Source organism: Parus major, chromosome 7 (genome assembly GCF_001522545.3).
Source record: "Parus major isolate Abel chromosome 7, Parus_major1.1, whole genome shotgun sequence".
In the NCBI taxonomy this organism is placed as follows: Eukaryota; Metazoa; Chordata; class Aves; order Passeriformes; family Paridae; genus Parus; species Parus major.
In genome coordinates this window covers 33,064,908-33,090,607 of record NC_031776.1, presented here as the reverse complement: position 1 = coordinate 33,090,607, position 25,700 = coordinate 33,064,908, and the positions used below count along the sequence as shown (strand labels likewise).

At 38.5% G+C, this 25,700-nt stretch overlaps 1 protein-coding gene across 1 annotated transcript in view; it reads left to right on the top strand.

Annotated features, from left to right (window-relative positions):
• Nucleotides 1-25,700, top strand: part of LRP1B (LDL receptor related protein 1B) — a 620,609-nt gene that overhangs the window by 146,030 nt on the left and 448,879 nt on the right. Inside the window, exon 2 of the mRNA XM_015635304.2 lies at nucleotides 12,542-12,667. Within this exon, the coding sequence (XP_015490790.1) occupies nucleotides 12,542-12,667 (126 nt within the window). The remainder of the gene's footprint in view (nucleotides 1-12,541; nucleotides 12,668-25,700) is intronic.

The window sequence follows — 25,700 nt, the reverse complement described above, 5'->3', positions numbered from 1 at the left end:
AATCTCTGATAACCTAAAAATGTGGAGCTGCCTCAGGTTGGGCTGAACACAGAGGCAGCAGCACTGAGCAATGCAGGTGCCCTTCAGCACCTCCACAACCACTCTTCCCAGCCAAGAAATGAGGCTTTATTTCCCCAAACTAATATGGCACTAAACCACCAAACTAAACATTTACCTTTGTGATGTAAATATTTCCTAAGCTCAGCTTCTTTCAAATCCTGCAGTTATTTGCTCTGCTCAGTGCAAGGCATGGACTTTGCAGCAGGAAAATGTATTCTTTATGAATGGGATGAAGCTCTTTTCTTCACTTGCATCTTAAATGCAATCAAAATGACCCATCATGCCCTGCACACAGCAAAAGGAATAGGTATGATGAAAGTCTGATTGCATGTAATCAGCTGCAGTAGTGATTTGAATGTTTTGTCCCATATCTTCCCTAAGCCTACTACCTAAAAGCTACTGCTTTTAGTGTATTAAAAGAATTTACTTGAGTTCATCAACTGGGTTGGTTCAGAACCCCATTTCTCTGGATCTCCTTTGGTTTTTTGACCATTACATGGCTGGAATATCAGTTACTTTGGATAATTAATAGAAATATTAACAATATTGCACAATCTATGCTGGCACTCAGGTTCACAGCTTCTTAACAACAGTGGATTTGAGAGGTAAAACTGTTTTTTTGCCTGTGTCTTAGAACTGTTAACAAATCCCCAGCTGGGGGAAACACAAATGGAATGCCACTAAAAAAAATCCCGCCTAAGAAATATTGCTATGAATGTGGTCATAGATCAGGCCAAACCATCTCTTTCTGGAGTGTGTGTACGTAGATTCTGCAGGAATTGTTAAGGATTGTGTCTGCTCCAGTGATTTAGCTCAGTTACCGAGTGTGTGGAGCAGCTGCAAGGAATAACCAGCACAGCACAGACAGAGCAGTCCTGTCGGTTAATTCTACGACTCGAGCCCACTCACAAGTGAAATCGTTCTGCTGCAGAGCTCCAAAGCTGTGTCTGTCTTCTGGGGAGAATTGCCTGCTCTCACACTTCTGCATCTCTTTCTTTCCTGCTGCTAGAATATAATTAAAGTTGCTAAAAATACATGCTTTCTAATATTGTTTTTTCTGTGTAGGCGGCTGCTGTTACTCTGTTCTCAGGGGAGGAGGTGCTATAAAGATGAATGTCACTTAACTCTGTTAAGTGGTCCATATTGCACAGGGATATAAAAGCTCCTTATTTGTGGCCTGATCCAAAGTCCCATGAAGTTTTAAAATTTATATATATAAAGTGAAGTCTTCTGGCTTTGTTAGCTTTACAGAACTATTTTTTCCCCTTCAGAAGAAAGACTTCTGAAAACTACCACTTTCATGTTAGCTGTGAGAATTTACATTCTTACTGCTAAGGGAACTAGTAGAACAAACGGGGCCATAATTACTGTGCTTTTACAATACCAACATTATACCTAATTATGGTTTAGTCTGCAGAGCACTCTGTTTAATAATCCCAGCAGACATAGTTTGAGCTCGTGTTTTTGCATCACCTGGGTGGAGCTGGGGACAACTGGCAGGGCTGTCATGGAAGAGACAGTTGACAAGATTTTACTTATTTTACAGTATAAAGCATTGGCTCACCTTTGATATGCATGAAATAAGGGTGAGCTGGAATCAGCATTTGGAGGCAAAGCAGCTCAATGCAAAGAGAGTCTTTGTTCACTTTTTGTGTGCTAAAACCAGGGCATAATTTTCTTTTCACAGTCTCAGCAGCTTGCAAAGCTGGTAATAAAATCCTCAGCACCCCTGCTGATGAAGTGAGATCTGCTATTGCTAACAAAGGTTAAACATTCATCATCCTTTTGACCTGCTAAAATTATTCCATCTGCAGGTTTGATCCTGAGTTTACCACCTGTCCCATGCCTTTTGGTTTCTATTTAAAGATGACCAATTTTTTTCTGAATATGAAATTCTTGATTTCCTCTCCTGCCTCCTCAGTCATCATTTAAATTGTAATTATCCTTTCCTCACATATGGAAGGTCTCAAAAATAACTTTAAGATTTTTGGATAGAGAGAGGAGGGAAGAGGAGCCTGCGTCTGTATTTGTGATGGATCTCCTCCAGCCTGTTCTGGTGAGACCTTGCCCTGTGAAACCCGGGTATGTCGTATTTGTTCAGGTGTCCACCAACTCCTTGTTCAGCACATCAGGGTTATGATCCTCATTTCCATGACTGCAGTGGAATTTCTTCAAAGTTAGACTTTTCTTGGCCACCCCTCAGTCCCCAGACTCCAGGATAGATTGAAGAAAGTAGTTACGTTAAAAATTAAATTATTTCTTTTTGGGTTTTTGTGCAACTAAAACATTTATTCTGCATACCATCCTATCGATTCTGTTCCTGATGCTGTCTTTAATTTTCTAATTGCCTGCTTCTCTTGACCATCCTGTGTGACACAAATAGCCTCAGGGACAGCAGGGATTTGAAAAACCAATAGCTGAGGAAAGCCTTCCCACAGGAATGCTGCCTTTGAATTAAATGTTTCCTCCACAAGGATGTATGGGACTCTTCTGGTTTTTGTCAAGTGTCCAAATGTCTTGGCAAGAAACTTTTAAAATTATTTCAACCAAGTTGCTTGATAACATTATATCCAAAGCTCTCTTTATTTCCTTTGTATCTGTTTTGATAGTTTTTTTTACAGTATTTTTTTTAATAGTAGTCAACACTTATGAATTATAATACAATGTCACCTTAATAAATCAAAGGAATAATTATCTAAACTGATGGTTCCTTGGAGTTTGTTTGCCTTTGAATAATTCCATACTTTATTTATATATAATTTTTTTAAAAGAAAAATATGTTTATGCTTTAAAGCATTCAATATTTTTTTAAAATTTTTTTTAGTAACATTTAATAATTCTGAGTGATAGTATTTGGTTTTCCTTGCACGACAAACCAGTAGTGACTGTAGAATGCAACTTGGGACAAGAGTTTGTTCCTGCAGTAAAGCTGCAGGAGAAGGGTGACTCTGCTCCCTGTAAAAATAAAGGTGTTTGTTATCAGTCCAAACTTGAAGCCTTCTCATCCTTTTACCAATCCAGCTGTTCTCCTTAGTGTCGAGTTTTGGCCATTTCCTCCTTGTTTGGAAGGAGCCAGTGGGAGGATGGGCTCATTAATCCTGGTGTGGTCCCTGAGGGCTCACCCAGTGCCATTCCTGCTGTCCTGGGGATGGGGCAGTAAATCCAAGCAGAGAGGGTTTCACAACTTGTCTGTGTGACACCAGGCTGATATCACCTCTGTCCTTCACTCTGATCCTTCCTTGTGACGTGAACTTTTTGGGCAAAACACAAGCTGCCCTGAAAAATACCATTTTAATTTTTTTAGCCAAAACCTTTTGCTAAATATTGTGTCTTACTTCCAGTGAATAATATGTTTGCCTGTTCAGAAAATCACATTGAAGACATAGTGACAGCAGCAGCTAATATCACAATGCATTGCTCTCTAGTGGTGTGAAAATTAACATTCCGTGTATGCGTTTCCAAATTACCCTTAAATTATCGGTCTTAGATCATGCTATCAAGAAAGTCAGACCTGAGCTGCTGAAGATCACAATTGTAACTACTTTCCCAACTGTTAAATTGCAATTAAACCTATATTAATCGACCCTTAGGTATGCCTTTAACTTAATTCTTGCAATTTAACTTAGAACTGTTGATTGTAGTTATTTAAAATAATGGATATGATTTCAGTAGGGCCCAGCATAAATGTGGAGATGTTTGTAGAATTAGTCAATTTTTAAAGGTTTATATGAGAAACAGATTATTTTTTTGTTGCAAGTTTTTAATATTACTACTATATTTTGAATATTTGGTGATAGCCAACTTGAATAGAACACGTAACCCTGGTAATGAAATTTTCCTTTTTGCTCTTTATGTAGACGTTATTTAGAAAGGAATTTTAGCTTGGTTTTCCCCTAGTTCTCTCATCCTTTCAATAACTGAGTATAGTTTAAAGTTATCTTCGTATTTAACCCCATTTCCCTGTAGGTTAATTATCCTAATATAAAACAAATGTGTATTAAACATATGCAGTTGCTTATGGAAGCAGATTTGGCTGTTTCATTTAATATAAGTCTCTTGTTACACAAAACAAACCCGTCATATTTAAGATTTCTCTGGTCATTAAAACTGAATTATGTAACAGGCTTCCATCTGCTATTGAAACCTGTTCATCATTATTTTGTGTCATTTTAAGTGGAAGCATTCTGAGAAATGCTTAGTGACAGCAGGCTTGGCTCTCCGGGCTCTGAGAGCAGGGTAGGACGTGGCTTCTTTCCTTTCCAGCTGCAAAAATGAATGCATTGTCTTCTGAGAAGGTTTTCTCCAAGAGTTTGGTTCTCACTTCTCCAGCCTTGCCATCTTCTGCAATATTCTGTATTTCATTTGTGCTGTTAGGCTGCGTGCAAGTCCCGAGCTCCTCCCCACGTGTCCCCAGCCCATGGCATTGATCGCGGTGGGATGAGCTCAGCGCTGCCATCCATCAACCCCACGCGTGTCTGGGTGACACTGCTGGTGCTCAGCAGAGCAGGCAGCACTGAGTGATTGCAGTGGAGCCACAGGGAGTGGGCAGGGAAGATGGATGGCCCCGTGCCGCTGCGCTGGAGCGAGAGCTGAGCACGCGGGATCGCAGCCCGCTGGGACAGACGTGGGATCTGCTGGAACAGGAGCCAGGCAGGGCAGGAATTCCACTGCTGCATCCAGCAACTGCATGGACAACCTGTGAGGGAGCTGGACTGGGGAACTTTGTGAGAACAAACCATTTGGTTGGTAGAAGATTCTATGATTTCATGATTAACCTTCTTGGTATCCTATCCAAGATGCAATTTTTGGATACGGTAAAAGGAATGAAATTTGTGCTTGAGTCCTAAAACAAACAAGAAAATCAAGCACCAGTGCTAACACAGCCTCAACATCCTTCTCTAGGGAAATAAAAGAGAAAGTAAAGAAGACTGTTCAATCCAGATACTTTATGGTTCCTTCCATACCGCTTATAATTTTTTAATCCTTTATGATAATTTATTTTCTCTTTTCTCAGTATAACTTTGTTTTCCCAATTATGCAGTTATCTGAGGTACCTAGATCTTACCTATCTATATCTTTCCCTCATAAAGTTATCTGCACTTTAAAAGAAAACAAAAAACTTTACTTTTATTCAAAGTTATGATAAGCAGAGCATATTTTTTTTCTTTTTTTCTATTATTTCCATAGTGTTCCCAGTATCGAAAATATCTCAACAGTTTATGTGCTTTTCCTTCCTTGTGTGGACAGATGTCAATCTATTAGAGTTTGAAATATTCAAGTGAAATGGCTTTGTTATGTTTTACATGGTAAGAAAACTACAGATTTAAAACAATGACGTCATTGATTAGCCTTTGATAGAAGAAATTTATCTAAATTAATTATCTTTTAGTATTTGCTAAAAACGTTCATATGTGAAAATTCACGGTGATAGAACATCTGCTCAGCAGAGGGCTTATCAAAGGTATTGTAATAAGCTATGTAATGAACATTTCAGCTTTCAAAAGAGAAAATATTTTGTGTGGCATTTATTTAAATAATTTGTCTCAAGTCGGGATTTCCATCCCACTTTAAGAAAAAGAAGCAATTTTGCCATGAAAATATTATAATTGAATTTGGAGGCTTTACAGCTCAGCAAATGAAGAATCATAACTTGGAAATATCTAAGTTCCAAGAGCTGGCACAGACAGGAGATGAAAAAGATTCATTTGAAGTCCCGCTTGGAGGCACAGCGAGTGGCGCTCTGTGGCGAACTGGGTTTGAAATCGGCGCCGGGTGACTCGTCCTCAGTCCCCATCCGTCTGCTCATTGCTTGTGCTCTTCAGGAGTTTTTCTGTCAGACCTTTTGGAGGTTTGATCCTGGGAGCAGCTGAAAACCTCAGTCTTTTCTCCACTGAGCTTCCCGATGAAGCAGAAAACATGTCTGTGTACAAGAAATGTATTATTCAAGTCATTGCTCCTAGAATTTCTTTTCCATGTGAAAGTCTGTGCTGCTTATCCAAGTGCATAGGAAGTGTCCTATATAAGAGCTCCTGTAAGGGTCTTGCCATGATACTTGCAGTTCCTTCTAAAAACCTATTTTTTATTTCTGTATATTTATGAACTTTTTCAAATCTTCTGTCACAAGCATTTCTTCCTGTCAGCAGGCAAAGAAATTATAATATTATGAACACAGTATGATAATACAGGCTAAGGTAGTGGAGAGGCTCAGAGGTTTTCACGTTCCATAGAAATGTTTTTTTTAAAGTCATTTCATTCTTTGACATGGGAAAGAAAGAAGGGTTGTTTCAGTGGGAGCCTTTGAAGGCTTTCCACAAATAAGAACATTTTTGCTCATGTTCACCCTGGCACTGGCTGTCAGCAGCTGAAAGGGCACCTTGTTGACTCCAGCACAGGGCTTGTCACTCTTCACACACACTGGGATAAGTGATGGTCACTTCGACCCTCCACCCTGACATTTACATTTAATCCACCTCAGGCTGTTTGGAAAGAAGGACCACTTCACCCTGGGGAATGTGTTTGCATGTCTCCTCCAGCTTTCAAGGTGGTGAAGGATAATTGTGAAGAAATGGTTCAGAGGGAGCTTGTTTGGCCTCTGGCCTCCTTTCTTTGTAAGGCCACGGGGAGCAGGGATTGGAAAATGGCAGCATTGAAGCTAATGTGTTTTTATTAGGGTCTCTCTGTTGTGTTAGAGAAGGTACCTGGCAATTCTGTGGTATTTCTGTGCCATTAAGGAACATAACTATCATGTCATTTCATAGTTTGCTGAGATAGGTGTTATTCTGTTACCCTTTGCTGATTAGATAAAAAATTGTCTCGGGAATATTTGGGTGTTTCTCATTATCTGAGTATTTCTTAAATTTCTCTGTCCATAGACTGAGTCTATGAACTCAACTCATAAGTTGAGTCTGAACAACCTTCTCTTGTTCAAACCCAGGAGGGGACTGGGGTCATCCCCCCCTAGTGAAAATAAGTTTTTGGCAAAGAATGAGACAAAAAGAACAAGGAGCAAGAAAACCTCTAAACTCGTTACCTGCCCACTTCCAAAAATACTCCAGGATTTTCATCAACCAGTGAACATTTCTTGTCTTCTTGTTAGTACTGACCTCTATCACTATTTGCTTAATCTGATCCATAAACTATAGTAGCACAGTGCAAGTAAAAAAATATGAGGAATTTTTGTAAACTGTGTGATGTAAATAAGGAATTTGAGCACAATTATGGACTGAGAACTGGGATGTCTGATGTCACTCCACAGTCTCTAAAGAAGATGCCTGTGACCTTGCTGGGTGGGACATGTGCAGACTGAGGAAAGTTTACACATAGAATTTAAACATGTGTGGCTTAAACTGAGCATATGGAGCTTTTACTGACAGGTAATTGGGTGTGTGCCTTGCCTATGGATAAAGCAATTAGCTGATTAGTAAATGCTGTGTAAGTGATAACTATTATACCAAGAGCTGAACAGGTACTCATGAAACATCAGTATTTCTGTTTAAAATGCTACATGTGAACACAGCAGCAGCTCCTTAAGCCCCTTTGCATTGTGGAAGCACAAATCAGGGATTGGTAGAGCTTGTGAGAGATTTTTTGGGTTCTGTAAATAAAATTTCATGACTTTGAGCACGGCATTATACTGAACCGAGTAGGACAGAAATAAAGTGTATCATAATAATATTTTTATACTCTGAATGTTAACCTCTGTTTACTGTTTTGCAAGACACATCTCAAGGATTTTGTCTGTAGTTTTCTGCTGCAAATGTGTAAATGTTTTACTCTATGCTGGGCTCTAAAAATGTAGATTTAACTCCAAAGGTATGAAAGGTTTGAAAAGTATTATATAAAAGTTGGAAATTCATAAGTAGGAAGTGCTGTGCATGCTTTTTCCTCACTTCTCCCTTTCAGTTACAGTAATTTAGGTTTTGGTGTATGATGAATTCTGTCATAAATTACTACTGGAATATACTTTTCAACTTTTGAGTAAATTTTGCTGAAATTAATCTGGAAACCCTCCCATGTTTCCATGAGAGATCAAAGAAAATCCCAAATGGAAAACATGCTTTTGAGAGAGGGAAAAAATAGTTCTGAGTCCTTAAACTCTTGTAATGAAGATAACTTAATTAAAATCAAAGCAAAACTAATTAAGAACTTAAAAATGCAAGTTTTTGGTTGCATAATATCCCTGAAATAAGGCAGAATGGGTTTATTATGATTGGCAGAATTCCTGGTCATGCAGACAGGTGATGCCAGTGGATCCCAATGGAAATGCAGAGCTAGATTGCAGTTTTCTGACCACTCCTTTTGGCCTTTCTGCTCTTTGTTAGTTTTCCTGCTCTTTTGCTTCTGAAAAAAAAAAAAAAAGAAAGAAAAAGCTATTTTGGAAGCAAATTCCTCTTCTCTCCTATGAGTTTTGTTCTGGGTATGCAGCTGGAGACAAACCAGTTGAGGTCTATCATTTTATCATTTTTATTCATAGATTTCATGGTCCATTCCTTGATTAAACCATTCTCAAATGGAAAAAAAAAAGCACGTTCACACACATCCCTCCCTAATCTGTGCATCTTTTCATCTTTTTTTGCCCTTTTCCTTGAAAATGAAGAGGGAACTGAAAAATTCAGATTTTTAATTTTTTAATTTTTTTTTTACTTGAAACACAGTAAAAATATTAAGTGCAAAATTAAATGTAATCAATTTGTGAGGCATTCTTACATCACATTAATCTTTAGCTATTCCTGTAAAAGCTCTTAAATATTACATTGTGTTGATCTCTTATCCTTCAACATTCATTCCCATCGTGCCTGTATCACATGCTTCAAAATCTTCTCTAGAAATGTGCTTTTTGGGTGCACATTTGTGCTTTTTTAGCCTGCACAAGTTTTTTTTTCTGAATATTTAGTGAAAGCCTGATGAGCAGGCTCCCTGCTCAAATGGATCAGGACTTTATCAGGCTGAGTTTTGCTCACTTTGAAGAGCGTTGCCATATGGGAGGTTTGTTTTTTCAGGCTCTCTCAGGTGCTCTTGGCAGATGGAGCTGGAAGTGCTCGGAAGACAGAGCACCAAGAGGCTGTGGGGTCACCAAGACACAGCAGGAGCCACAGGGAGCACAAACAAGGGACTGCTGGAAGTGGGAAGCACAATTCAGGAATTCAGCAGATTCTCTGGGCACCTGGTTCCTTGACCAAGGCAGTTCTTAATTAGATTCACAGCAAATCGTTTCCAGTCTCGTGCCAGAGCTGGAGAGCACTCAATTATATAAATGTTATCTCCCATATAGTTCTTTTCAAGAGCTCTCTTGACCTGCTTTTTCTTCATTGCATTCCCTCAAATAGGAGGGATCCAGATCCCTTTGACCCTGAGCACTCCATGTGATCACAGGCAGTGATCTCCATATCCCTACTTATTTAGGAGCTGAATGCAAGTTTACAGAGGCAAATGTCTTTTTAATGTAGGAGCTCTCCTGGTCCAGGCAGACATCAGTCACTGCCTTGTGTGCTGCTTGGGTGATTGCTTTGTTTCACTTTTTTATTTTTTTTTTTATCATCATAATAGAATTTTGGGTTTCCAAGTTCAGTGTAATTTCATACATTATAATTCTAGATGCTTTCCTAATGAAGATTTTGAGCTTTGTCCTCTTTAAAAAATATTCATTTTTTTTTTTAAATAAAATCAACACATTTTTGGCTGTTTTTGAATTTAAAACAAACGCACCAGGTTTTATTTTTCTTTTTAAAAGCTTTCCTTCTAAGAGCCACTGCCAGGTGTTTGCAGCATAGGATAGGAGCATAGGAGTAGTATCCTTAGGGAGGCAAAGCTTTCATTTACCCATAGAGGGATGATTTCTCACCATCTGCTCTGCAGCTCAAAGAACTGGGATGTTAAAAACGTGCATTTTCCCATCCACTGGGAGCTTCCCTGCACAGCTCACGTTTTACAGGAGGAAAAAGGTGTCACTGGAAAGAACTGTTTAACTTCTGTGCCATCACAGATGACTATTTTTTAGCAAGAGGGTTGCTGTATTTTTTGTTTTATTTTTTTTAAGCCCACTAATTAGTGCATGTTCATGATTAACTGGTCAGATTCATTCTGTAAAGATAACAGCAGAAAATAAAAATAATTCTATAGTTATGCAAAACAAAAACATTTGAGAAAGCCCTTTCAGAGCAAATAAAACCCTGAGGTAATATTAAACTGTTTTATTCTAAACAAAATCTATTTTTCAAAGTGTTTTATAAGTTAGTGTTTTTTTTCACTCTGCTAAGTCTTTCTCAGGATAGAGAAAATAAAAAGCTCAGATCTCCATAATTTGTGTATTGTTGCATAAAATGGAAAGTGAGAGTTTAACAGTATGGAAATAGCTTAATTATTTCCATTAAAAAAAAAAGTAGCAAACAAGCCTTTTTTCAAGTACACACACTCAGCTCTGAGCTGTATATGAAACTGCTTTTTTAGAACTTTATTATCCAGTTACATAGGCTATTTTCATAACATTTGTCCAAAAGAGGAACAAATGCAAGATTTTTTTGTGTAGACATCTGTGACCATCTGCAGATTTGAAAGAAGCTGTTGCACTGGGGAAGGAATTATCTCCCTGCCAGGTTTTGTTTCAGACAAGATTTCTATTCTATAGGTGTTGTATATGTGGCTGTTTGGGGAGGTTCATGTAGAACCAGACACTTGTGTGACCTTGACTGTAGAAATGTTTTCACAACTTTACATTTCTATATTTATTCAGCAGTATTTTTCACTTAGCTGTCAGTTCAGAAACCTCTCAAATAAATAAATAAATAAACTGGTTACTCTTAATAATGAAAGAATTTTCAACTATTTCTTGCTCTGTGGAATAATCATTCCAGAGCTGAATAAAAAAGTGGACATGTTTGGCAATGCTAATTTTAGTATTCCCAGGTCTGTTAGAAGCAGATGTGCAATGCACAGAAAATTACAGTTCATCCTGTAGTAAAAGCAGAAATGCATCATGGATTTCAAGAATACTCTAAAACCAAATATTACAGAGCTCTTCTGTGTGTTCCTCACACTGCTCTACATCTTTGAAATGCTAAAACTTGCCAAACTCCCTCTTTCTGACTTGCAGGATGGTTTTTCAAGATGTGCTATCAAAGCAGGGCTTTTAATCATCTCCCTGAAAGCTTTAAGCAAAATCACTCCATGTAAACTTGCACTCTTAATTATACAGTTGCTCATTTTTGCTGTTGAGGGGAAGGAATTAAGATATAACAAAAATCCTTTCATCCTTCAGGCTTAAAAGAAGTTGTGATATAGTTATTTTAAGAAATAAGAAATATATCTATGTAGTAGTTGCAAATCTGGCTTGTTGTAAAATTGGAGAGCATCAGTAGTTGAGAATCTGACCTTGGAAATGAGGCCTGAACACAGGAAATAATGAAATAACTTTATTAAAGTATTCTGGTTGTTTTTTCTTTAGTAATAATGCAATCCCATGGCTTTTAGAGGAACTAAGCCAATGGAGAGATCTCCAAGTAGCATGGGTTTTGTCTTCTCCTTTATACTTGGTTTGATGTCTTTGTGGCAGTATTGACTCCACTGAAGTTATTTCTCTCTTGTGCCAGTGTAAAAATAATGAGGGAATCTTTTCCCAGCAATCTGCAATGTAACCTTGTGGAAGACACTACTGTAATTTATATATTGATAAAATGAATATAATATATTGCACAGAGGTTTTGTGAGCTTTAATTAATATTAGAATAGTTTTACATTGAATAATGATAGAATAGTCTTGAGTTAATTAACTCTAGATCTCAAGGACATCAGCCTGTGGTGGTCAAATGCAGCAGATAGTGTGGGTGTGCCAAACTTCCAGAATTGCCTTCTTTTAAAAGCCATTGTTTTCAAGGTGCCCTGGTGTTGACTTCAAATTCTTTGTTTGCAAATTTATCACATTAAAATAATTTTTCTATAAAATGGAGGGAGGATTTGGTCATTAAAATGTGTCGAAGGAAATAGTAAAAAATAGATATATTTATTTAAGTAGAATTTTGACTGTTTACAAAAATACATCCTTGAAAAATTTGATTACTTGAAGCAATTTAAAAATATTTTCTGTGGCAGGAGAGGTGAGCTGGGAACCTCCCTGCTGGTAACATGACATTAAATCTTGTTGGTTTCTATCTAGTGAGCAGATTTACTTCATGGTGAAATATTTAGAAAAAAGCAGATTTTCTTAAAAGTTTATTCCATAAAAGTAGTTCATGGTGATGTTGTTCCTGTCAGGTTGGAAGAGTAATGGGCAGCTCCCACTGAATCCTCAGCTGGAGGTTAGAGTTCCCTAAGTGAGGGTACCAGATACCACTAAATTATTGCTTCATATTGTTCCTAACATTTGTTTTGATTTGTTTTTAATAATTTCATTTTCACTTTTGATTTCCATTGTGCCATTTTATTTTTTAATTTTTATTTTTTTTCCTTCACCTTTAACCATTTCACTGTAACCCATTCTCATTTCCAGAAGAGCATCCCTTGTGTGACGTAGGGGAGTTCCTGTGCCACGATCGCGTCACTTGTGTGTCCTGGCACTGGCTGTGTGACGGGGAGCCCGACTGTCCCGATGATTCTGATGAGTCCTTAGACACCTGTAAGTAAAGCAGCACCCACTCTTCTATTTCATCTCCCTTTAAATTGTAACATTTTCACTCTCACAACTACACAACTGAAAGGGCAGATTCCGTTTTGTCTTATAAATCCTGTATGAATGTTCCTGTTGAGGGGAGCAGGTTTCATCCTTAGTGCAGGTGAGAGACAGAAGGAAAGGGAGGAGATGGAAGGTGTTTTGTTCTTGTGCCACTCTGTAATGAGCACTGTCACTGGAGTGTGTGTGCCCTCTTCTCTCCCTGAGCTGTCCAGGGGCTGAGAGGGGAGAGGCAACATCAGGCACAGGAAAATGTGCTCCTCTAAATATATTTAGGGGTGGAAGAGTGCAAAATATTTTCAATACAACTATGAAAAGCATACAAACATCAAAGGGAGGAATGAAAGATGATGTGAGAGCTGTGAGGGGGAAATAAGCAAAGAAAGGAAGATGATGGAAAGCTTTAATAAAACATATTTAATTATAGTGAAGTTGGTTTTTTTAATGTGGCTAAGAGCTTTTGAACACCAGAGTAGCAACCTTACAGACTTTTTTCTTATCAGCCTTGTAGACTACTGATGAGGTGTTATTAAATCTTAATGTTCCCTTGTTTCCTGTGTTCTGAGGAAAATGAGGGAATTTCCTGATTTTATCCCCAGGATAATCATTTAATGTAAGAGAAGAACCATGTATTTTGTATCAAAGCAATACTGCCAGTCAGGAAGGCTGGAAATGGGGCTTGCTGCTCAAAGGAAAGAAACTATCAAACATCAGATGGTATTTAGGAGTCTAATCTTTAAAATGAGGGACAGAAGCTGAAGATGTCTGGGAGCCATTTGTGTCTGGGTGAACAGTGCTGATTGCAGCCTTCCTGCTCCCGCAACTGATCTGAAAATTGCCTTGGGGGCCGTGGCCAGGGTGCTCTGATTAACCACCTTCCACAGGCTTTGGGATTCTCAGCAACAACATCCTGCAGTGGGAAGCCTTGTGTACAGCTGGGATTTTGTTACTGCACTGCTGATTGATTACCCCTTCTCTGATGTGTTTGTAAACACAGCATTAATATGTGCAGGTAAAAGTTCTTCTAACTAATGAATATCAAGATAGGAGCACACAAATGGTCACACACAGAGTTTTTATCTTGCCTCGTGATATTCTCCATGTAGCTCCAAATCCAACAGCTTGCTGGATGCCCAGATCTTTTCCTCTTGAGATCTTTGTATGGTTATTGCACTGGTTTGTAAGACTTGTGTTCAGCAATGCCATTTAAAGGCTTGGCATATTAAAAACCTGGCATTTGGAGTTTATTGGTGGCTTGAAGGAAAAAGGAGGGAGTGGAAAAGAGAATCTATGCTTCTCCTAACATCAACCAGAGTGGACCTCTTGGAAGCACCCTCCACTTTGGAAGTGTGAACAGTTTATGTCAGATGCTTTCCTTAGGTTGTCCAAAGCCAAAGGGCAGGAGTCAGCACCGTGGCTTTTCTGGTTACACAGAAGGAAGGTGTTTGAATCCTTACTCTTTTCCAGCTTCCATGGCCCTTTGCTGATGAGATGCTGGTTAATGAGGTGCCTGGGCCACAGCTGACTGTGTGGGCTGAGACAATAATTGCCTTAGGTCTGCTGCCCTCTCTCACCTCTCAGTGTAAGTCAGCCCAGGACTGAGTGAGAACCAAATGACAGCGCTGGGACATTGGGTGAAGCTTTGGTACATAATAACTCAAAATTTTGTTTTTCACTGGATGGTTCTGTATTTTTTAGTCAGCACAATTTGCTGTCAAATTGTTGAAATATGTGTGCCTACTCTGGCTTCATCAGGTAAGATTTTTCTCATTAAAAATTAATATAATGCTCCTGAATTTTCCTGCCGATACTTTGCACCACAGTGTCTGTAGGGACTTATAAATTACGTTAAAAATATTCTTATGATATATTTGATCCCTGGTGCTAATGCCAGGGACATAGCACATTCAGTTTTTGTGCACTGAGTTGTGTGTCTGTTTGTTTCAGGTGAATTTGTCAGCTCTTTTTTGACTTACATATGATGAATTTTTTGGTGTAGCCTGACAGATATTTCTAGTTGTTCCTATAGCCGTAAACAAATGGATTTTGATTGATTTTCTGTGGATTTGTGCCTAGTAATACAGTTTTCTGGGTTCTAATAATGTGCAAGCATTGATCAAAGCTTTTCCTGCAAGTGGAAGTTCTTAACTTCTCTCCTGTGGGGATTTCAAAGTGTAGAAAAGGAGGGAAATTCTCAAGCTGCAGCTTTTCCCGTGGTGAGAATATGAGAGGTCTTATTAGTCTCATTGCTCAAGCATCCATTTACAGAAAACATCCAGGAACTAAATATCTTTGTGAGCAATCTCCTGGTGGTGTTTTAACCACGTTTAGCAATAGAACCTGAAAGATATTTGACTGTACTGATATGCCTGTATCAGCTGATTTCCTCAGGAACCACCTGAAATCCTACAGTGTAGCTCCTTTATTGGTGTTTGTAAGGAGATCTAGGATGGGACAGAAAAGGGGAAATTGTGCATCCTCAGTGTTGAATTCAGTGTCTGTTGGCAAAGGCTCGGGCAGGGCTCTGTGCAGACACAACTTTGAGTTTCCAGGGGGAGTGGTACAGGTGTCCTGACTCTGCCTGTCTGGTTTTCCTGTCAGCAGAAAGCTTCCAGCAGCAGCCTGTTCCCATTCTGCTTCCCACCTTCCTCTAAATGGTCTCACAAACAGCTTTGTAAAACCAGAAGTGAACTCCTACAGCACCTGCACTTGTGCTCTCCTCCGTTCCTTAGCAGCTGTGGTTCTTTCTGCTCTCTGAAGATGCTGATTTTTTACAGTACCAAGGAACCTGGCTCAGTAACTTATAATGAATAATTCAGTGAACAAATTCTGCTGCTTTTTTGTTCCAGAGTTGTTCATGAGAAAATTGATTTTTGAAGGAATAAAGTTTATTAGTAAAACTCTTGACCAAGGAATATTTACACTTTCTTGGGTGGTCTCTCAGTTGTTCATGGGTTTTTTGCAAATATTCAGGATTCAAAAATCAATTTACTAAACCTAATCAGATGATGCTGGGTTCTTCAGTAGGCTAAAACAGTAACACTTAAAATCAATGGAACTTTATCAGACAGCCCAGGATCTGGCCAGACAGTTTGGCTTTTACAGATAGCTGTGAGTCTGGGGGTTGATGCAGATGTTCAGAGAGCCTTTGCATTAAAAGGAAAAATAAAATGGCTGTCTGCAGACTCACCTGACACATGATTTTGCTGGGACAATTACAAAGCTCAAATCCATTGTTGAAAAGCTTAGGGTTTAAAAACATGACATTGACAACAATTTGTATATTTGCATCACCTGACTCCACTACTGCCTGATGTAGGCAGTTACTACTTAGAAACATCAGTGTAATGCTTATTTTCTTGGGAATGATTTTTAGTGTTATTTTTTGGTTGTTTGTTTTATTTTTGGTGTTTTGATTGGATTTTTTGGCTTATTTTACCATTCTTTCCACTAGTGTTGGTCTTAAGCTGTAAGTATTTGCCTCTCTCAGTGACTGTAAATAGAGAACTTCATTAATTTTTTGTATCTTAAAGATCCAGTTTATAACTTTTTTTTTGGGTACTTGTGTTTTTTGTATTCCACAGTATATATTCCTCTCAATAGCATATTCAGAATATTCCTCTCAATAGCATATTCATCTTAAGTAAGCCATTCCCAAGGAATACCATGGTTACTGAAACCAGACAAATATTTAATATGACCTGCTTTTCTCCTCACCCTTCTACTACCAGAGCTGAGATCTAAAAGGTGCATTGGCAAATTACTCCTTCCATTTAGTCCTTAAGGCTTTTTCTGTGTGTTTGGAGCTTCAGAACTCGTCTGGCTTGCATGTTGTTTTCAGATCTCAGCTCACCAATGCCTCTCTGTCAGAATGCATTCTGCCAGGGCAAGGTGAAACAAAGGAGCTGGGAGAGAAGTTGATTATGTTCTTTAGCTTCTTTTTGAAAGTGTGCACACTGATTATGTCTGGGTATTGTAATGCTGGGTGCAGCAGCTCCTGCAAAGGCTGTTGTTTGTCTCTCAGCCATGGAGTAGAGGAAGGTGCTGGAACAGTTCCTGACAGTCGCCCTGTGAGGAAAGCAGAGGTCTGGAACGAGGTTCCCCCAAGCTCCTTTTGTCTCTGTCTGTGGCAGAACATCCAGCAGAGCTCTGCAGCACCACAGCCACCCATTAGAACCATCTCTGACCCCAAGTACTGCTTGAATGCCATGAATAACCTATGAGAGAGAATAAAACCCTACAAGATCAGATTTCTCATTAACAGAGCAGTGCTCTAAAAGGCAATGCCATGTCCAAAAATGCTTGATGCTCATTTATTTTAGCAGCAACAAAATCCAGAAAACATTTCACTCCTCACAGCCAGACTGCAACTGTTGTCTCCTGTGGTCCTCAACTGCCCTTTCTTTGTGATCCTGTCACTGTTTCTCTGATATTTGAGCTTTCCTAAATGTTATCCAAATACTGTTTGCATACCTTCCACCCACACAATTTATTTGTGGCTGACTGGCCCTGCATTGAAGCAACTCTGGTTGCCATTAATAAATCATCGAATTTGAATGGTCCCTGTCTCCAGAAGTTTGAGTAGATGTACCCTTATTGTAACATGTTGAAATTCTTTCTGATAATTATCTTCCTCTGGGATTTTAGGGAATGTCAGTGTCTATAGTCATGATTAAACTGAAGTTGGAGGAGCGAAAGAAATGCAGCAAACCTTGTTTCAAAGCTTGAGTCTCACTTTGTTTGCTGAAAGTGTGTCTTTCATTCTCTGGATGCTAATTATGGAAGACTAGTTTCAGAAGCTTAAAATTTGTTAATTGGGTACCTCTGTTGTAGTTCTTTTACCAGCAAAGGCTAAGATAATTGGATGCAATGTTGCTCTTGTGGTATGAAACAATAAAGATAAAATTTCCTAAAGCTCCTAATTCTTTTATGAGTAGATTCATTGAAATTCAATAGAAGCTGGGATCCCAAACCACTCTTTAGTAGCTTTGGAAAATCTCAGCTCAATAAATAATGTGTACACATTGAAAGTGCACTGCCATGAAGCTGCTAAAGGTAAATGAAGAAAATGCTGGACATGAGGACAAAATGTGGTCTTGTGTTTTCACTCTATAATTTCAGTGTGTGTAGTTACTGTTGAACAAGAAATCTGCTATATAAAACACCTTTTCATACCTATTTTTCAGCAAGATATTTGAGCTTGTTACTGGCCAGATATTAATTTAATCTGCTTTGAGATGATGAATGGTACTCCCTTTTTCTCTCTGTATCAGGATTGTTCATATCAGTAGTGTAATACTTCTAAAGCTGTTGTAGGAAATGAACCACAACAAAATGACAAATGTCAACAAATTTTATCAAACTGCTGCTAGTTTACATAAAATTAAGTTAAGTGCTTAATGCAGCAATACAATATTGCCAGTTTTTATGCTAGCTGGTGAGAAGTGTTCCTGACAGAACAAGATGAATGTTTTGAAGGAGTATTAACTTTCCTGGTACTATTTTTACAGACCTGAAACAAAACACACTTCCTACTGAGACTCTTCTTGCAGTTTACCCTGCCAAAGCTGTTGTGGTTGGTGAACACTGGTAAAGAAAAGACTTATAAAGGCATTTTTATTTTGACTGGAGCCTTTGCCATCCTAATTACTGGCATGTAGCCTCCCAGGGCTGCCGTGTTTCCTCCCATCCAGGTAGTTTGCTGTTGTCTGCTGGGAATCGTCTCAGTGACTGTGACCTGGGCTTCAGATTTTGACCTCTTTTTTCTCCATACTCCATCATTTGGGAAACCAGAGAGCTCAGCCCTCCAGGAAAGGTGGTTTTGCTGGTGTGATGGGATTGCTGGTGTTCTGAATTTAACAGGGTGTTAGAGCAAGCAGTCTGGAAAGGATGGGTGTCAGTGGTGCTCATACCCTTCAAGCCCTTTGGGAAGGTTACAGAGGAACACCCCACTGAGACAAATCTACACTGCCATCCGTGTGGAGGAGCTCAGCCTGTTCCACTGGGGTGTTTGGGGCTGCTCTTGATGATGCCCACTTGCCATCCTAAGGGGGATCATTCTTGGAGGATGTTCCTGCCTTTAGCTCCACTGATTCTGCTCCTTTTCCCTCTGGGCTCTCCATCTCTGGCTGCTGGGAGCACTTACCTTGGGCCAGGGGACAGCTTTGATGCTTCTGTGTTAACTTTCTGCCACAGCCAGTGTATAGGCACTGCTGTTGAGGCTCCAGAGAATATTTAGAGGTAATTCCTTTCTATAATTTCCCAATGGGCTCTAATGCCACTTCTGAGACATGAGCACATTGTCCCATCACTGGCATACAAGTGGATAAATGAGTTTATTCACTTTTTTTTCAGGGGGAGTGACTTTAAACACTTGGTGGGATTAGACAGTGTCAGGTAACACCATGGGAACTGAAAATTACACCAGGCTGAACATAAGGATCTTGGAAGAGCAAGGTGTGAGTCTGTGCAACTGGAATCAGAAATGTAGAGATTCTCATTCCTGGTGAGCTCTAAAGAGCAGCCAACAGCAAATTGGCCCCCAGCAACCTCATGAAGTGAGGGCTACAATTTCAGCTTTCCTAATAAAAAGTGTTTCTTCTTAAATAATTATTTTGCAAGTGCCCTGCTACACTCAGGTATCCCTTGTAATTTGGCAGGGAATGGAATTACTTGCTTCTGCTAATTTTCTGTAAAGCATTTTAAAGACTGAAAATACACAGTTGCATTTTGTGCTTTGTTGTTTTCTTTCCTTCCTCCTTTATTGTTTATTCTGTGTATTCATTTCACTTTGGTTTCCAGTCTGAAAGTTCTTTAACATTGTCCAAACACCCAGACCTTTTCCAGCCAAATATAATTACCTTAAAAAGTAGCTGAAGACTTTGAATTTTATTATCATTCTGAAGTTGGTGTGTTACATATGCAGATATTTAAACAGTTATTTATACCTTGCCAGTATAAGCAGCTACATTAACTCTTGCTGTAGGTAAATGATTTTGGTGAGGTGAGCTCATTTCTGGTGTGCTAGAAATGATTCTTGCCCTGCAAATATACAGCAGAAGATTTGTGTGGTGCATAAAAAGTTTAAGAAAGAAGAATTCCTTTGTTTTTTAAATGCTTTCAGTGCACAATAAGAGAAAATCCATATGGAAGATTTTCACTTCAATGAAGTGCTGGAGTTTGTAAAATGCAGTGTAATGCATAAAATTAGATTTCATTTTGCTTTTGTGCATGGTACAAAATACTCAAAATCTTTAATTATGAATTTGAGGGGTTGAGGATATCAAAACCAAAAATTTTCCAGTCTTTGTCAAAGATGAGAACTACATGGGGAGGAATCATGGACCTGTTATTGCACAGAAACTCAGCAGCCTTGGCACAAGGTCCAAGATCAAATAAGTGTAATTTCAGTGGCTCTCTGGCTGTGTATTTTCCTTTGGAATAAAGCAAGCAACAAGAAGGTGAGTGCTGAAGGATGTAAAGGTCACTGTATCTCTCAGTGACACAGTTATTAGAAATACTACCTCCTTCTTTTTGCCTGCACCTGATTATCCTGAGCATGATTTTCCAAAGTGATTTATGGGGAATTCAATTAAATGACTGCTGGCAAAATGAGCCTCTTTTGAGGTCTGTGGAAACATGGAGATGTAATCCAAGGCCAGCACAGAGCCTTTGAAGGGTGATGCCCAGTACCTAAAACTCTGAAATAGCTCATTTAAGGATTAATTGCTTGCTAAAATTGCAGTTCCTACACAGAAGCAGATCTAATGGGATATATACTCATAAGACAAGAAAATGGAAAGATCAATCTTTTGAAAAACCCATAAAAGTAATTCCTACTTTGAGGAAGACTTTGTTTTAAAGTTTTTTTTATCCCAAAACAATTTTATTTTCATAGTTAAGCTATAAATTACTCCCCAAAAAACAAAACCAAATGGGCCAGGAGCTGCTCATTAGGCAATGAGGGAGCAGAGATGTCAGGTTACAGTGTGGGGGTTTGTTTGGGCTTCTTTTAGAAACCCTTTGTGAGATTTTGGTCTCCATTTCTATGCACATTTATTTACAATCCATTTAATTTGTGTTCTGTTTAACAACAGTTTTATTTTTTATTTTCTCCTCTTTCGTATTTATGTCCTTGCAAATCTCTTAGGACCTTCTGTACATCAGTTAAGCCCTTTCACTGTAGCACTACATTTTCACTCAGTATTTTATTTTTCCCTAATCCTTTCTGTTGCTTAATTCATTACTTTCACACTTTTCTTACTGTTTTTCTTAGTTCTGCTGACGAACTATTAAAACTGCTATGAAAACTATTTTTCATTTTCCGTGTTCCTTTATTTTTCCTCTCTCATCATCAACAGGTTCCCTTTCCTCTCTCATAGGTCTCATCAATTTTGCTGATACACAAACCTACTCATTTATTTTGTGTCTCAGTTTTTATTTTCCAATTAACAGTCCTTTGTGCCTTGCTGTCCTGTGATGCTGCTGCTGTTCAAGAGAGCATCAGGAAAAGAGAATATTTTGGGGAATGGGGAATGTACCTTTTGCAGGATAATTCAGACAAATCCCAGAGCTGATTGTGAGGGTGTTGATTTTTGAGCTGTCATTTAGGTTTTCTCTGCCAGGAATAGCTCTGGTCTAAGGGAAGTGGAAAAAATTGCTGTATGACAGCACTGTCTATTTCTGCATATCAATGATTAGACATTGATAAAATGTAGAAACATATTTAGGAGAAAACAAGCATAGAGCATCATCAAACCCATTCTTGGCTCTGCTGACATCAAAAGGTAATTTTTGATAATACAGGGATTTATAAATTACAGCAATCTTGGGTATGAAATGGCTTATTGAAAGATTTTTATCTGAGGTGTTACTACTTCACCCACTTGTGCTGGGGTTTTTTACAAATGTTTATAATTATAGTGATACATCTGGCCTGCAGATCCTACACTGGGAGAAATGTCATGGACTTAAATAGAGGGCTGGGTGGAATTCTTATTTATCACTTGAAATTGTCAGAGTAATAATCATTTTTCTTCTCCTTCAGAATTACCAATGAACACAACTCTCCTTAGCAAGCAGATGAATTTCTGGAAGAAAAGTAAAATTGTTCTTTTTGAAAATTAGGATGTGATTTAAAGTAAGAGTTTATATACATGATATACATATTTACATTTACATTATATACATTTTTAGTGATGACATGCACAGTAATTCTAGTCAGCAAAGTGGGCACTTGCCATGGATGAAGAAACAAAATGAGAACAAAACCTCTGCTCACAAAGAGTAATGTATAACTATGACAGAGGTTTTAAAGCAGAAAAGGAAAAGATGAAAAAATAATTTCAAATTAATTGAAGTGTAATAAGCATTTAATTCCTTCTGTTAACTTACAAATGTACAGATCTAATCCAGAGAGTCCGTGTTTTAGCAGCTCTTACTCATGCCCAGGTAGCTGTGGGGGAAATTTAACTGTGCCAGAGGAAACATTTTCAAGGCTGTATTATTGAACAGCTTCATGTTGCATTATTCCAAGTGCATCAGCATGCACGTGCAACCACTTTGGAGGACTGTGAGCTGTGCCATCAGAAATGGGTCTTAACCTGGTGTAAAACTAGGGATGTGCCCAGCATGAGGTCGTTTCAAGTTAGTTGAACTCATGAGAGCAGCCATTTTTAGGACTGGACCCAAGTTTGTGCTGGTACTTCCTCACAGAGAATGCTAAATTAATTTTTATCATCTGCCATTTATAAACTCATTAAAGGCACGGGTATAGCTGTTAATGGTAGGTGTGCAATAACAGCAGTTACTTCAGAGTAAAGATGTGGCAAACTTCTTTTTCATTATTTAACTGTTGTAACACGATCTAGGAGTGGGGGGAGAAACATGTTTTTTCATAGTACAATAAAATTAGCTGTGAAGTTTTTCTTCTGCTTCCTTCACTTGTCAAGCATTCATAAATAGGCCAGGGCTACAAGGAGGGTCTCTTGCTGTCTTTGTGCTCAGGGTGTGGAGAATATTGGGATGGCATTTTCTAACTCATTTTCTTTTCTCTACTTCTATACTAGGCAATTGATCTTTGGGGCAATTTTAAAAACTATTTAGACTGAAGTTGTCTAATGTTCTCTTCTTTTTGCAAGATATAGCTTCACTTACAAGTGTGCTGTGTAACCTGAAGCCAATGAGCTCAGGTACAAAAAACCAGGTACAAATAATGAATAGCATGAATAATGGATACCTGATGAAGAGATCAGTTTTATATAGTATAGCACCTGTTTGGTTCAAAAACACATGATTATCTACTGATATCCGACTGTATTTTCATAGAAAAAATAGTAATTGTTGTCATTTTGCCTTTCAATGGATTTGTCTCCACCTTCCTAACCTTTTTCAGTCCCAACTATTGCTGGCACCCCTGGTTCTGCTGTCAGTCCTGGGGAAGCCACGTGCAGTGAGCTGGGGCCACAGTGTCAGCATGTGTTTTGTCCAGCATATAAAATTAATAAGGGAACGTGTTCAGACACTGTGTTTTCCATAATAACAAAGGCTTTGTTCCATTGATTTGTAATTCTGAGTTCGAAATGAGACAATTCAGTTTAGTAACAGCCTTATTTTCACAGTTGGGTTTTCATTCACTAATCAGCAGTAAGTTCTCTGTCCAAGACAGAGAATAATCTTCTCTGTCTCTTTCCTCTTTGCCCAAAGCCAGGTTTTTGAATTTTGTTTTTTTTTAATTTCTGCTTCCAGATGTAAGTGTACTGGAGGCAGTGGTTTTACTCATTAAGCTCCTTAACACCACGTCTCATTTCTTTTTGCCTGCACTGGAGATGTTTCTGAGGTCAGCCAGGCCAAAGCTGCAGTTTCTGCAAGGAGCTATAAAACTTCTTTCCTGCTAACAATCCCAGGGATTTGAATGTGCTTGATGAGTAAGGTCAGCTGAAATGAACTACCTTTTTTATTTACAAAATAATTTAATTTGTCTTGTTCTCATCTTCCTTCATGGTGGCTTTGGCCTCGCCTTCTACCCAAGTCACTCCTTGATCAGCAAAGGATGTCATGGGTACCCTGTGTGACTTCATGGCAGGAGGAGGAAATTACAAGAAGATCATTAAAGTGTGAAATTAAATTCTTAAAGATGACACATCTAAAATAGCTGAAACATTACCCCCAAAACAAACAGTGCCATTGATCCTACTTAATTACATGCTTAATAATTTTATACCAATGTAAAGCACATTGACGACGCGCTAATCCATTTCATATTCACTGCCACCACAGATTTTCTCCTCCTTATTTGCTTTGAATCTCATCATTATCATGCACATAAAACTAGTATTCTTAGAATTTTTATAGTGGCATTTCCATATAAAATGAGGAACAGTCTAATATATGAATACTAAACAGCTCATTAACATGGTTTGTAATATATTTATTCATGATAAAAGCAGCTGAGAAATGCTGATATAAAATAGTACTTCAGTCCCAGAGTATGTCTAAGATTAGAAAAATCATGCCTCGGATAAAAAATACTTCAGGGAAAACAGGAAATCTTAAATACAAATAACATCAAATAAAGAGCTTTGTATGCTTAATTAAACACATTAACAGATGCATTTATTTCAGTTAAATAATTAATATATTACTAATACTAGCAGCAAGAAAATTTTTGTGTTTTAGAAAAAGAATAATCTGAAAAGGTTTTTATTTCAGGAGAAAAAATGCTGCTTTAAAAGACATTAGTGACATTCTTATCTGGAAGTGGCACAAAGATTGTTAATGATCAAATTACACAGCAAGCAAAATGCGTGGAAGGAGAACCTAATCTACCATGTCAAGAACCCTGATCTTTAAATTTACTCTATATGAGCAGGCCACTGTCTCCAGCATAAGGAACAGGATGGGCTTTGGAACAATTTAGGTGATGAAGGGTTCCTTCTCTGTCCATGTGCATGAAATGTTGGTCCTTGAAGTTATTTTCTCTGGCCTTTCAGCCGTGCTTGCTGTGCCCAGGCTGGAGGAACAGGCTGTTGTGAATTACCTGTCCAGAACTGGCTCAAGGCTGTGTGACAGAGAAAAATCCTGCATTCACTGGAGGCATTTTATAGAGATTGGAGCAGGAGTTTAGGAATATATACTGCAGGAATAATTGATGCATTGAGGGTTTAAGTTGTTTGAAATTGATAATTTGGTATAGATTTAGCTATGTGCTTATTTCTTTTCTGCAAGTGTTTTATACTGGCCAAACCAGAATCTTTTCTTACTATTTAGTTGTGGTTGTGCCATATTATTTCAGTTGAAGTTTCATACTCCACATATCCATATTCCATAATTGTATTCAGGATTCCAACCTATCAATAAACACTGCTGATACCTCTAAAAAGGAGTCAGGTAAGGTCCTTGATCTTTGCTCGGATAGCAAATTGTACAAATGATGAGTAAGATCAAGAGATAAGTGTTTGGTCATCCAAAATGTCAATAAATAAATATCCAGACAATTATTTCTACTGGAAACACATCTGGTGTTGTTGACAGGAAGTATTATGTAGTACCCTTTCTACACTGCTGAATATCCCCAAACTGGAGAAATCATACTCATATATTTTTGGGGTTTTTTTCAGATTGAAGGGAATTTCTCCTCCAGTTTTCAGATTGGGTTGTTGGGGTCAAGTGGCTAAAGCAAAAAAAATGGGAGGTAGCTAGAGGGAGAATGAATTCATGTGTATGCAAGGTAGGATGCAGAGCTGTGGGGAAGATGGGGCCATTTTTAATTTGCATTCTGCTTGTGAAGGAGAGAGCACAGTTCTGGTGCTGGGCTGGGCACAGCATGGCCTTTGGACTGTTCCTTTCCTTGCTCACCAGCACAGCTCACAGTGATGGTGCAGATGAGCAAGAGTGTTAAAAGAAGCCATTTCACAGCACTGTTCTTTAGTCTGCCCCTGAAAAGGATGCTGGAAGATTGGCTAATTTAATGTTTCTGTGA